The sequence below is a fragment of the Elephantulus edwardii genome, unplaced genomic scaffold (assembly GCF_000299155.1).
Source record: "Elephantulus edwardii isolate Elephantulus edwardi_28Jun2011 unplaced genomic scaffold, EleEdw1.0 scaffold00005, whole genome shotgun sequence".
NCBI classification, from domain to species: Eukaryota; Metazoa; Chordata; class Mammalia; order Macroscelidea; family Macroscelididae; genus Elephantulus; species Elephantulus edwardii.
The window spans coordinates 33515999-33528197 of NW_006399755.1; the positions used below are offsets into that span (position 1 = coordinate 33515999).

The 12199-nt window shown below is 41.3% G+C and overlaps 1 protein-coding gene and 1 pseudogene across 2 annotated transcripts in view; both read left to right on the forward strand.

The window, feature by feature from the left end:
* Nucleotides 1-12199, forward strand: part of LOC102876243 (interleukin-12 receptor subunit beta-2-like) — a 143274-nt gene that overhangs the window by 97664 nt on the left and 33411 nt on the right. For both annotated transcript variants that reach the window (XM_006879779.1, XM_006879780.1), the window contains exon 9: nt 3872-4069. In XM_006879779.1, coding sequence (XP_006879841.1) covers nt 3872-4069 — 198 coding nt within the window. The remainder of the gene's footprint in view (nt 1-3871; nt 4070-12199) is intronic.
* On the forward strand, nt 8341-10255 carry LOC102875841 (annotated as a pseudogene).

Sequence of the window (12199 nt, forward strand, 5' to 3'; positions counted from 1 at the left end):
AACAACAACAATGAAATTTACAGATGTTTTGGATTTCCATTCATTCATTGTTGCACTTTTCTTCCTGCCTACCCCTGGCCTCCAGTTCATTCTTCTCTTTGAAAAGTAAAAGAAAAATTCTTTTGTTGTTATATGACTCTTCATATCGAAAACTCAGAAACTCTTAAGTTTACCAGAAATAAGATGAATGTACTGTGGTTGTTAGGTAGTTCTTACTTACGACAACCCTGTGTTCAACTGAAGGTAATGCTGGTGTTTCTGTATCATCCTCAAAATCTTCACTGTGCTTAAGCCCAATGTTGTAGTGACTGTGCCATCCGTGTTGTTGACACCCTTGTTGAAAGTGTTCCTCTTTTCACTGATCAGCTTTACCAAGTCTGGTGTCTTTCTCAAGGAATGGCCCCACCTAGTAGTGTGTCCAAAATATGAGAGACAAAGTCTTTTCATTTCTTACCACCAAGAACACTCTGGTTTCACATCTTCCAAGACAGATTAATTTGTTCTTTTGATTATGGATGGAATGTTCAATATTATTCATCAGCACTCCAGAGACATCAGTTAGTTCCTTCTAATTCACTGTCCAACCTTTACATGCATACGAGGCAATTGAAAAATATCATGACTTGGAGTCCTGGTAGCTTAGTGGCCTGCTAGCTGAAAGGTTGGCAGTTTGAATCCATCAGTCACTTGAAAGAAAACAGAGGAGACAGTCTGTTCTTTTAAAGATTTACCACCCCTGACAACCAGTGCAGGGTCACCAGGAGTCAAAATCAACTCAATGATAGTGGACTTGATATTTTGTTTTGCTTTGTGTGAGAGGAGTGGTGTCACACACAGATTAATAGTTTTTATTTTTTAAAAAATAGCAAATAAGATTCCATCTAGATGGAAAACTAAAAGGATAGTAGTGTCTAGAAAATATATGAATGCAATTTTTCAAATTTCATTAAAAAACATTAACAGATCTGAACAACTGAAAATAGTGTTTTGAAGAGAGCAAGTTAACTTTATAACAATATCCATAATCCTAAATTAAGGTCTGAGTTTAATGTCAATAAATACATCAGCTGGAATAATTGGAGTCTTTAAAAAATGGATTATTAACGTTGAATGGAGGAATAAAAATTCATGAATATCTAACCACTGGGAAAAAAGAAGAGCAAAAAAGAGGCAGGAACAGACACTGCAAAGTATGCAGAAGTGATGAATTCTGATGAAAAGGCTAAGCAGAACAGACCCATGAATATATGCCATTGATTACATGAGAGGGACGGTGTCACAGATCCATAGGATATAGAGAAATTTCTCATTTTGTAAGTTTTTAAAAAACAAAATTGTGATTTTGAGTGAAGGTAAATATAATAAAATGCAGCAAATTAATTTTTCATTCAATTATTCATAGACATTTTGTTCTGTAACATTAATGCCAATACCTACAATGTAAGCACACTTTTCCTACTTCTTTCTGTAATTTTTATTTCCATTAAACCTTCTCTACCTCTCTGAGTCTTTTCTTCAATGATATTGTACTGATCATTTCCTTACCGCTTTCCCTTCACCTACCTTAATATATACTTTTGATGGTTTGGTGGAAAGTAGTTGGGCTGCCAATCCAAAGGCACATGGTTCAAATCCTCTGGCAGCTCTGTGGAAGAAAGATGGACAGTCTCCTCCTGTACAATTAAATGTCTCTGAAAACCCACTGTAGAGTCAGCTATGAGTCAGTTCTAAATAATACACAACAACATTTGTTTACTAATCTCTCTCTCTGTCCCCCCCCACACACACACACTCACTCTCTTCCCATCTCTGATAACCATGTGAAAAATTATTCTATATGTGAGTAAAACTTTCCTTAGTTTTTTATAACATTGGTCTTATACTTGTCCTTTTGTCATTGACTCACTTTAACATCCTCTAAATACATCTGTGTCAGACAGACAATGTTTCGTGAGTTTTTTCTTGTTCTTTATAGTCCTCAGTTGGGTGAATGTACCACAGCTTCTTTACCTAGGGATTTGAAGAATTTCCTAAAAATGGGTTTGGAAAAACTCGCTCTCTAATATGGGATCTCTGGGAACATAGCCCATAGGCAGTCATGCAGCTAAGCCCACAGCCATGCCTCTCTGATGGTTCAAAGCCGCCAGCCAGCCACTCCTTGGGAGAAAACAAGCAGTCTTTTCCCACACATCTCAGAAGCTCAGTAGAGAGTCAACTATGACTTGATTCTGACTCAACAGCAGGGAGAAAGAGAGAGGTGTAAAAAGCAAAATTCCTGCTTTGTAGCACTTCCAAGTTGAAAAAGGGAGGAGAGAAAAAAAGAGAAACAAAGCCCTTCAGATGGATTCGGATTGAAAAACCCAAATATGAAAAGGACAACTCAGTAGAACATGTGACTGAGTAACCACATGAGTGAGCCCAGGGGAGGGGGGAGGGGTTTGTGTGGGGAGAAGGGTGCAACAATGAATGAATGGAATCCCAAAATCTCTGTAGATGTTCATTGAAATGAAAAATAAACAACCTAAATTAAAAAAAAATAAAATAAAGGTAAAAAAAAAGAATTCCGTACACAAGGCTCAAAATGCAAAAGGCACAAACCATACATACATTTACCAATGTCGAACAATTACTATTCATGCCCAACAAATAAATAAAGGTGTTAGAAAACTGACAAACTGTGGTAAAATATTTCTAGTTTTCAAAACTGAGGAGTGGTGCTCGCTTCGGCAGCACATATACTAGAATTGGAACAATACAGAGAAGATTAGCATGGCCCCTGCTCAAGGACGACATGGAGATTCATTTAAAAAAAAACAAACAAAAAACAAAAAAAACCAAACACTGAGGAGTGATTAATATTTAGAATACAAAAGACATTTCATTGCAAATCCATTTCATCCTGAGTCTTCCTTTCCTGTGCTATGCCTCTGCCCTTCTAAGCACGATGTCTCTCTCCAAGGTCTGATCCCTCCTGGCCACATGCCAAAAGTATGTGAGATGGACCCTCAAAATCCTTGCCTCTTGGGAGCAGCCTGGTTTCACTCTCTCCAGGACAAATCTGTTTGTTCTCCTGAAATAACAGACCTCAGAAAACCCTATGTACAATAGAAAATATATTTGGTTACTGTTGCTATGTGCTGTCGAGTCATCTGTGACTCATAATTACCCTATGTACAACAGCCCTAAACCCTGCTCTATTCTGTGCCAATCTTATTGTCTTGGACACACCTACCCTCTCCAAGCATGACATCCCTCTACAAGGACTGGACCCTCCCTGCAAGATGTCCAGAGTATGTCAGACAAAGCTTCAGAATCTTTGCCTCCAAATAGCAGCCTTGTCTCACCCTCTCCAGAACGAACCTACTTTTTCTCTTAGCAGTTCATGATATACGCAATACTCTTCTTCCACACCACAGCTCAAAAGCATCAATTCTCCTTCTATTATCCCTAGTCATTGTCCAGCTCTCTGATGCACAGCAAGTGATTGCAAAGACCATGGCCTGCATCAGATACACCTTAGTCTGCACACTGAGATCATTGCTCTTCAGTACTTTGGAGAGCTCTTTGACAGCAGACTTTCTCAATGTAATTCACCTTTTAATTTCCTGACTGCTGGTGCCAAGTGTTGGCTGTGAAGCCAAGCAAACTAAAGCTGTTAACAGTCTCAATCTCTTCACGATATCTATCATGATGCTGCCCATCAGCCCAGTGGTGAGAATTTTTGTTTTCTTGATATTGAAAAATAGATTAGAAGATTGTATATTGTATTCACTAGAGTACTCTAGTTTCCCGAAACTTTACTGGGATAAATTATTCTTTTCTGTAAAAATCATTATATCCACTGAAATTGTATCCCTTCCCCCCCCCATAGAGTTGCTGGCACCTCACTCGGTCTCTGCACACCCAGCGAGCATGGACAGCATGGTGGTGACATGGGAGCCTCCTAAGAGGGCCTCTGCTATTCGAGAATACGTGGTGGAATGGCAAGAGCTCCATCCTGGGGACAGTTCACAGCCCCCTCTAAACTGGCTGCGGAGTCCCTCTCACAACCTGTCAGCTTTGATTTCAGGTACCAAAATTGTTCACCTTTCTCCTGGAGTGTTTACTGAATTCACATATGTTAGGAAAATGGCAACAGCAGAGTGGCTTCATGGTAAGAGGGAGCGGGATGAACCAAAGTGCATCCACACAGCACCTCAGAAGTCACTACAGCCGTAGAAGACCACCTGGCTCACTAACAAACAAATCTAGCGTGTGTGCAGATCCATGTGCCCAGCACTGCAGAGGAGCTCTGTGGGCAATTTTGCTGCTGGCGCCTCTCTGGCAGTTTGAATCCACAGCTACTTTTCAGGAGAAAGATAGGCAGAAATAGGTGATAGGAGAACATTTTGGAAAGATCCTTGACAGTAGATTTTCCCAATGCAACATGCGTTTTAATTGACATTTGGGAGCACATTCTGTTCCCAAAACAGAGGGGAGAAATCCTACGTGATTTACAGCATCCAAAAACTTGCTGGAGAGTCAACTATGAGTTGGTTCTGAATCAGTGGTAATAAGGTGAGTTGAGTTGAGTACTGTATATCCTTATGATGCAATAGTTAAGCACTCACCCACTAATCAAAAGGTTAATGGTTCAAATCCCCCCAGCGACTCTAGGGAAGAAAGAGCTAAAGATCCATACCCATAAAGAGAACAGCCTAGAAAAGCCCACAACCTTCAAAAGATGTCGAGTTAGTTCCAACTCAATTCTCCATCAGATTTCTGAGATTGTAAATTTCTTTCAGGAGACAATGCCTTTCGTTATCCCACAGAATGATAGTTGACATGAACTGAGGAGCTTTCTGTTGGCAGCCTGGTAGAGTGCTAACTATACTGTACTGTGAAAAAGGCCAGGTCTTTTCAATCACTTCCTATGCATCAGAGATCTGAACAATGAATAACGATGATGGAAGAATAGATGCCTTTTGAGTTGTGATTTTGGACGAAAGTACTGAATATTTCATGGTCTGCAAAAGAACAAACAGATACATCTTAGAGAAAGTACAGCCAGAGCGCTCCTTGGAGGCAAAGATGATGAAGAAGCTTCATCTCACATACTTTTGGAATCCTGTGAGGAGAGGCTATTCCTTGGAGAGGGACATCATGCTTAGAAAAGAGGAGGATCAGCCACAGAAAGGAAGACCCTCAACCAGATGGGGTGTCACAGTGATTGCTGCAATGGACTCGAGGATGGCAGAGACGATGAGGATGCACGGGAGAGGGCAGCGTTCAGATCTGTTCGTAGCTGGACTTACACAGCACATCTAGCACCACCACCACGAAGACTCCTTAAAAAAACTCTACAGGGCACTTTTATTCTATCACAGGGGCCTATGAGTCAGAATTGATTCAGCAGCAACGACAGCACAGTGCCAAATAAAACTAATGAGTTTAATAGAGTTAAATGGTAACTAGTCACTGTGATGGGCACATTGACATTTGAGAGCTCATTCTGTTCTCAAAACAGTGCAGTAGAAGTCACTGTGCCCTTTGTCCAGGTGAGCAAACCAAGAGATCTAAGTTTCATTCCCAATTCTTCTACTTATCTATGTGACACTAAGTCCACAAGTATCTTTCTGATGATCAGTGCCACTGATTGTCAGTTTCCTAATCTGTTTATGGTTAGAATGAAGTAAGAAAGAATTGTTGTATTATGACTTATAGCAACCCTATGGAAAGAGACCGCAGCCCTGCCCTATCCTGTACATCCTTATAATCTGCCATTCTCAATTCTATTGTTGTAATCACTGTACCAATCCATCTAGAATTGTTGTTGTTATGTGTCATTGAGTCACCTGCGACTCATAGTGGCCCTATGTACAACATCCCTAAACCCTGCTCTATTTCTTGCCAATCTTACACCAGTCACTGAATCAATCCATTTTATTGAGGGTCTTCCCCTCCTGTGCTGTCCCTCCATCCTCCAAAGCATGATGCCCCTCTCCAAGGACTGACTCCCGACTTGAAACATGTCCAAAGTATGTCAGACAAAGTTTCAGAATCCTTGTCTCCAAGTAGCAGCCTGCCTTCACCCTGTCCAGGATGAACTTGTTTGTTCTCCTAGCAGTCCATCGTATATTCAACACTATTCTCCAGCACCACAGCTCAAAGACATTAACTCTCCTTCTATCCTCCCTAGTCATTGTTCAGCTCTCTGATGCATAGCAAGTGCAGGCACACCTTAGTCTCCAGACTTAAATCATTGTTCTTCAGTCCTTTGGAGAGGTCTCTGACAGCAGACTTTCCCAGTGAAATTCATCTTTTAATTTCCTGGCTGCTGCTACCAAGAGTGTTGATGGTAGAGCCAAGCAAATGGAAAATGTCAACAATCTCAGTCTCTTCACCCTCTATCATGATGCTGCCAATCAGCCCAGTGGTGATAATCTAGTAGAGAAATTGAAAATATATTTGAAAAGTTATAAAGAATTCAATGTCATTTTTAAGTAAGAGGCAGTTTAGCACAGTGGTTAAAAGCCACTGTGGATTCTGGAGCAAGATAGAAATCCCTAGAAAGGGTTGAGTTCAGGCTCCACATTTACTAGATGTATGATCTAGGATGAATTACCTCTATCTCAGTTTCCTTATCTGTGTAATAGGGATAATTACATGATCTAGCTCGGCTCTGGTTGCTTAATGGTAGCAAGTTGCATTGCTAACCAATAGGCAGAAGGTTCAAATCCACCAGTTGCTCCAAGGAAGAAAGATAAGCAATCTCCTCTAGTGTGATTTACAGCCTTTGAAAACCTACTGGAGGGTCAGCTATGAGTCACTCTCAACTAGACAACCACTATCTCACTGGGTTACTGTGAAGACAGAAAGAATTAATACACAGAGAATGATTCACACATTTTAAAGAGCTCTAGATGCTGCCTTGACTACCAAGTTGTGCCAAGAAATCTAGAGAACAACTACTTGGCCAATGACTGGAAGAGATCCATATTTGTTTCCATGCTAAAAAAGGTTTGCCTGACAGTGTGGAAACAATATCACTGGTATAATATGCAAGCAAAATCCCGCTGAAGTCTAGAATGGTAAAAAGAATGACAATCCCAGAACACTTGATTGTGCTCAAATGAAACCTATACTTGGACCCGGAAGTTGTCGTCAGAACAGAGCAAGGAAACACTGCATGGTTCAAAACCAGGAAAGAAGTGTGTCAGGGATGTGTCCTGTCTCCATACCATTTCAATGTATATGTGGAGCAAATCATTTGAGAGGCAGAACTTTATGAAGAGGAATATGGCATCAGGGTCACAGGAAGACTCATCAACAGCCTACATTTTGCAGATGACACAACCTTGCTCACAGAAATTGAGGAGAACCGGAAACATTAGCTGCAGAAGATCAAGCACTGTAGTCTTCAATGTAATTTGAAGCTCAACATCAAGAAGACAAAGATTTTCACTCCTGGGCTTGGCAGCACCATGATAGATGGAGAAAAGATTGAGATTGTTAACAATTTCAGCTTTTTCAGATGTACAATCAATATTATTGACACCAGCAGTCAAGAACTCAAAAGACAAATTGCACTGGGAAAATCTGCTGTCAGGGACTTCTTCAAAGTGCTAAAGAGTAATGATGTCAGTCTAGGAACTAAGGTGTGCCCTGATTCAGGCCATGGTCTTCGCAATCACTTGCTATACACTAGAGAGTAAAGATGACAGAAGGAAAACTGATGCCTTTTGTGGTGCTAGAGAAGAGATATGAACATACCATGGACTCCCAAGAGAACAAACAGATCTGTCCCAGAGAGGGTAAAACCAGGCTGCTTCTTTGAGGCAAGGAATTTGAAGCTCTGTCTCACATACTTTGGGCACATGGCCAGGAGGGACCAATCCTTGGAGAAGCACATTATGCTTAGAAGGGTGGAGGGACAGCTCAGGAGAGGAGGACCCCAGATGAGATTTATTGACACATTAACTGGGAAAATAGGGGTAGAAGCAGATTGGCTTAGGATAGGGCAGAGTTCAGAGCTATTATATCGCAGACAACTCGATGGCACATAACAGTAATAATTAGTGGTATATTAAATTTTACTACCCCCATTATGCCACTTAAAGACTCCCTCCCACCCCTGGTAATCACTAATAATCTTTGGTTGCTGTGTGTTTGCTTATCTTAAACAAGTGAAGTTATTATACAAATGTGCCTTTTTGTGGCTCTTATTTCACTCAACATGTTTTCAAAGTTCATCTATGTAGTGACATGCATCGAGTTACTTTATCGGGCCTCATTTAGCACAGCGGCGGACTTGAGGTATGGTTTTTCCCCTCCACCACCTGGGACCTTCACTGAGCAGCCATGTCCAAGGGCCCTGCGGTTGGCATTGATCTTGGCACCACCTACTCCTGTGTAGGGGTTTTCCAGCATGGGAAAGTGGAGATCATTGCAAATGATCAAGACAACCGGACCACCCCAAGCTATGTCACATTTACCGATACTGAACGACTGATTGGCAATGTGGCAATGAATCCTACTAACACAGTATTCGATGCCAAACGTCTCATTGGACGAAGATTTGCTGTTGTGCAGTTTGATATGAAACACTGGCCCTTCATGGTGGTGAACGATGCAGGCAGGCCCAAGGTCTAAGTAGAATATAAAAGAGAGACCAAAAGTTTCTATCCAGAGGAGGTTTCCTCTATGGTTCTCACAAAGATGAAGGAAATTGCAGAAGCCTACCTTGGGAAGACTGTTACCAATGCTGTTGTCACTGTACCACCTACTTCAATGACTCTCAGCACCAGGCTACCAAAGATGCTGGAACCATTGCTGGCCTCAATGTCCTCTGAATCATCAATGAGCCAACTGCTGCTGCTATTGCTTATGATCTGGACAAAAAGGTTGGTGCTGAAAGGAACGTGCTCATCTTTGACTTAGGACGTGGCACTTTTGATGTGTCAATCCTCACTATTGAAGATGGGATATTTGAGGTCAAGTCTACAGCTGGAGACACCCACTTGGGTGGAGAAGACTTTGACAACAGAATGGTCAACCATTTCATTGCAGAGTTCAAGCGCAAGCATAAGAAAGATATCAGTGAAAACAAGAGGGCTGTCAGACGCCTCCACACTGCTTGTGAACGTGCAAAGCGCACACTTTCATCCAGCACCCAGGCCAGTATTGAGATAGATTCACTGTATGAGGGAATCGACTTCTATACTTCCATTACCCAAGCCCGCTTTGAAGAACTGAATGCTGATCTTTTCCGTGGCACTCTGGACCCTGTGGAGAAAGCTCTGAGGGATGCTAAGCTAGACAAGTCACAGATCCATGATATTGTCCTGGTGGGTGGTTCTACCAGAATTCCCAAGATTCAGAAGCTTCTTCAGGATTTCTTCAATGGAAAGGAGTTGAACAAGAGCATCAACCCAGACGAGGCTGTTGCTTATGGTGCAGCTGTCCAGGCGGCCATTCTCTCTGGAGACAAATCTGAAAATGTTCAAGATTTGCTGCTCCTGGATGTCACTCCACTTTCTCTTGGTATTGAAACTGCTGGTGGAGTCATGACTGTCCTCATCAAGCGGAATACAACCATTCCTACCAAACAGATACAAACCTTCACACCTACTCTGACAACCAGTCTGGTGTACTCATTCAGGTTTATGAAGGTGAGCGTGCCATGACCAAAGATAACAACCTGCTTGGCAAGTTTGAGCTCACTGGGCTACCACCTGCACCTCGTGGTGTTCCTCAGATTGAAGTCACATTTGATATTGATGCCAATGGTATCCTTAATGTTTCTGCTGTTGACAAGAGCACTGGGAAAGAAAACAAGATTACCATCACCAATGATAAGGGCCCCTTGAGTAAGGAAGACAATGAACGAATGGTCCAGGAGGCTGAGAAGTACAAAGCTGAAGATGAGAAGCAAAGAGATAAGGTGTCTTCTAAGAATTCCCTTGAGTCTTACGCATTTAATATGAAAGCAACAGTTGAAGATGAAAAGCTTCAAGGCAAGATCAATGATGAGGACAAGCAGATCCTTGACAAGTGCAATGAAATTATCAACTGGCTTGATAAGAATCAGACTGCAGAAAAGGAGGAATTTGAGCATCAGCAGAAGGAACTAGAGAAGGTCTGCAACCCCATCATCACCAAACTGTACCAGAGTGCTGGAGGCATGCCCGGAGGCATGCCTGGTGGCTTCCCTGGTGGTGGAGCTCCTCCATCTGGTGGTGCCTCTTCTGGACCCACCATTGAAGAGGTTGACTAAAGCAATCTGCATACTTTACAGCATTCATTGTCCCACAGTTAAATTTTGAAGGACCCAAATTTGTAGCACACTGCAGTTGAAAAGTCTAAACTGCTAGACTAAATTTCTGGGCATTCTCAATACTTGAATGTGGAATGTGTATAGGGAAAGGAATTAACATTGCACTTTATTATCACTGTATTGTAAGTGGAAAATGCAATGTCTCAAATAAAGATGTATTTAAAATTGGCACCATAAAAAGAAAAAAAAAGTTACTTTCTCTTCACAGCTGAATAATATTGCATTGTATGCATGGACCATATTTTCTTTCTTTCCTTTTTTTAATTTTATGCTGGTTTTCTTACAAAGTTCATATACAGTGTTTTCCACATTGGATCTTTCCCCTTTTCTTTACCTACCTTTCCCTCCACTCATCAAATTGTGCAACGCTATGATTAAGCCCCTTAATCCATTTCCTACTGATGAGCATTTTAAATGTTTCCACCGTTTGGCTGTGGTGAAAAGTGCTACAATGAACCTTCGTACACAAGAGTCTATTTTCATTCTTGCTTTCATGTCTTCTGGACATGTACCTTGAGCTGGGATTACTGAGTCATTTGGTGGTTCTGTGTTCAACTTTTTGAGGAACTACTAAGATGTTTTCCATCTTGACTTTGCCATTTTACATTTCTACCTCCAGTGGGCAAGCATGCTAGTTGTTGGTTTTAATCACTATACTTAAAAAGATTAACTAGCGTGCATTCAGAGAGGGTAAAAAAAATAGTAGAAAAGGCATTCAGGAGTCTGGAAGTTTTTCTCTAGAAACCCCTCAGCCTATTACTATTAGCCTATAGAGGATTCTGGATGGGTAGTGTAGAGGTCACCTAGTGACTGGGTGCTTTGACATGAGAAGTACAAGCGGCTCTGGAGAGAAAAGTGAAAACTTCCACATGGAAATGATAAGACACATTTCAGCTCAGTGTGAGAAAGAACTTTCTCCACATCAGTAGTCTCTAATAGCATATTGATTGCTTCTCAAGACATATTCTCTGTCCCTGGGGTTGTTGCAGTCCAACCAGCTTTCCTTCAGGGCTGTGCTGATCATCAAATCGGAAGGAACAGTGCATCAAAAAGGCACTTTTTGGACTCGAAAATGCTGCAGAAATGATAAGTGCTTATTTATTACTGTCCATTTAGGGACTTAGCCTTGTGGGATAGTTTGAACTATATCATGCTTCTGATTCCCTCCTTCTAAAAATTCCACACAAATATCATAAAATAGATGGTAAGAGAATGCTTCAGAAAATTGAGTGCTATCAAATACTTTACATCTGTGCATTTGATTAACATTAACGTGCTCATAGGTAAATATCCTTGCTAATTAAGCCTCTTTTCGTGCTTGAAAACACTTGGTTAGCTATTTGCTTGTGTTGCTATTACATTCTGGAAATAAACACTTTTAAAAAAAAAAATCCAGTTGCATTTAAGTCACTCATCTGTCAATAAGGTGATTTCCTGCGAACTTCACCAGTCTTTTTCTAAAATTTAGGCTAGAATTGGGTTACTTGCCAATACGGAATACAGGCCAGAATACAGCCTGACTCCTGGATCACAGGAGCTGGAGGCATCCTGTCCTGTGCGGGTAAAAATTGTTCTGAGCAGACACAGTCATTCCTCTTATGAATGTGCAGACACTAAGGTATGGAGAAAAAATGCTCACTGATGCTTAAACCAGTTGGGATCCCCTAGTGTGAGCTCCCATCCTCCTTCCTCTGAGATTGCTATTGTTAGCTGCCACTGAGTTGATTTTGCCTCAAGGCATTTGTGACAGAGTAATCCATAAGAATTCCTGGCTGTAATCTTTACAGAAGCAGGTATCTCCAGGATATTGGGTGGGTTTGGATCACCAATCATTTGGTTAGTAGCACAGTGCTTGACTGTTTGCACCACCAGAGTGTAACTTCT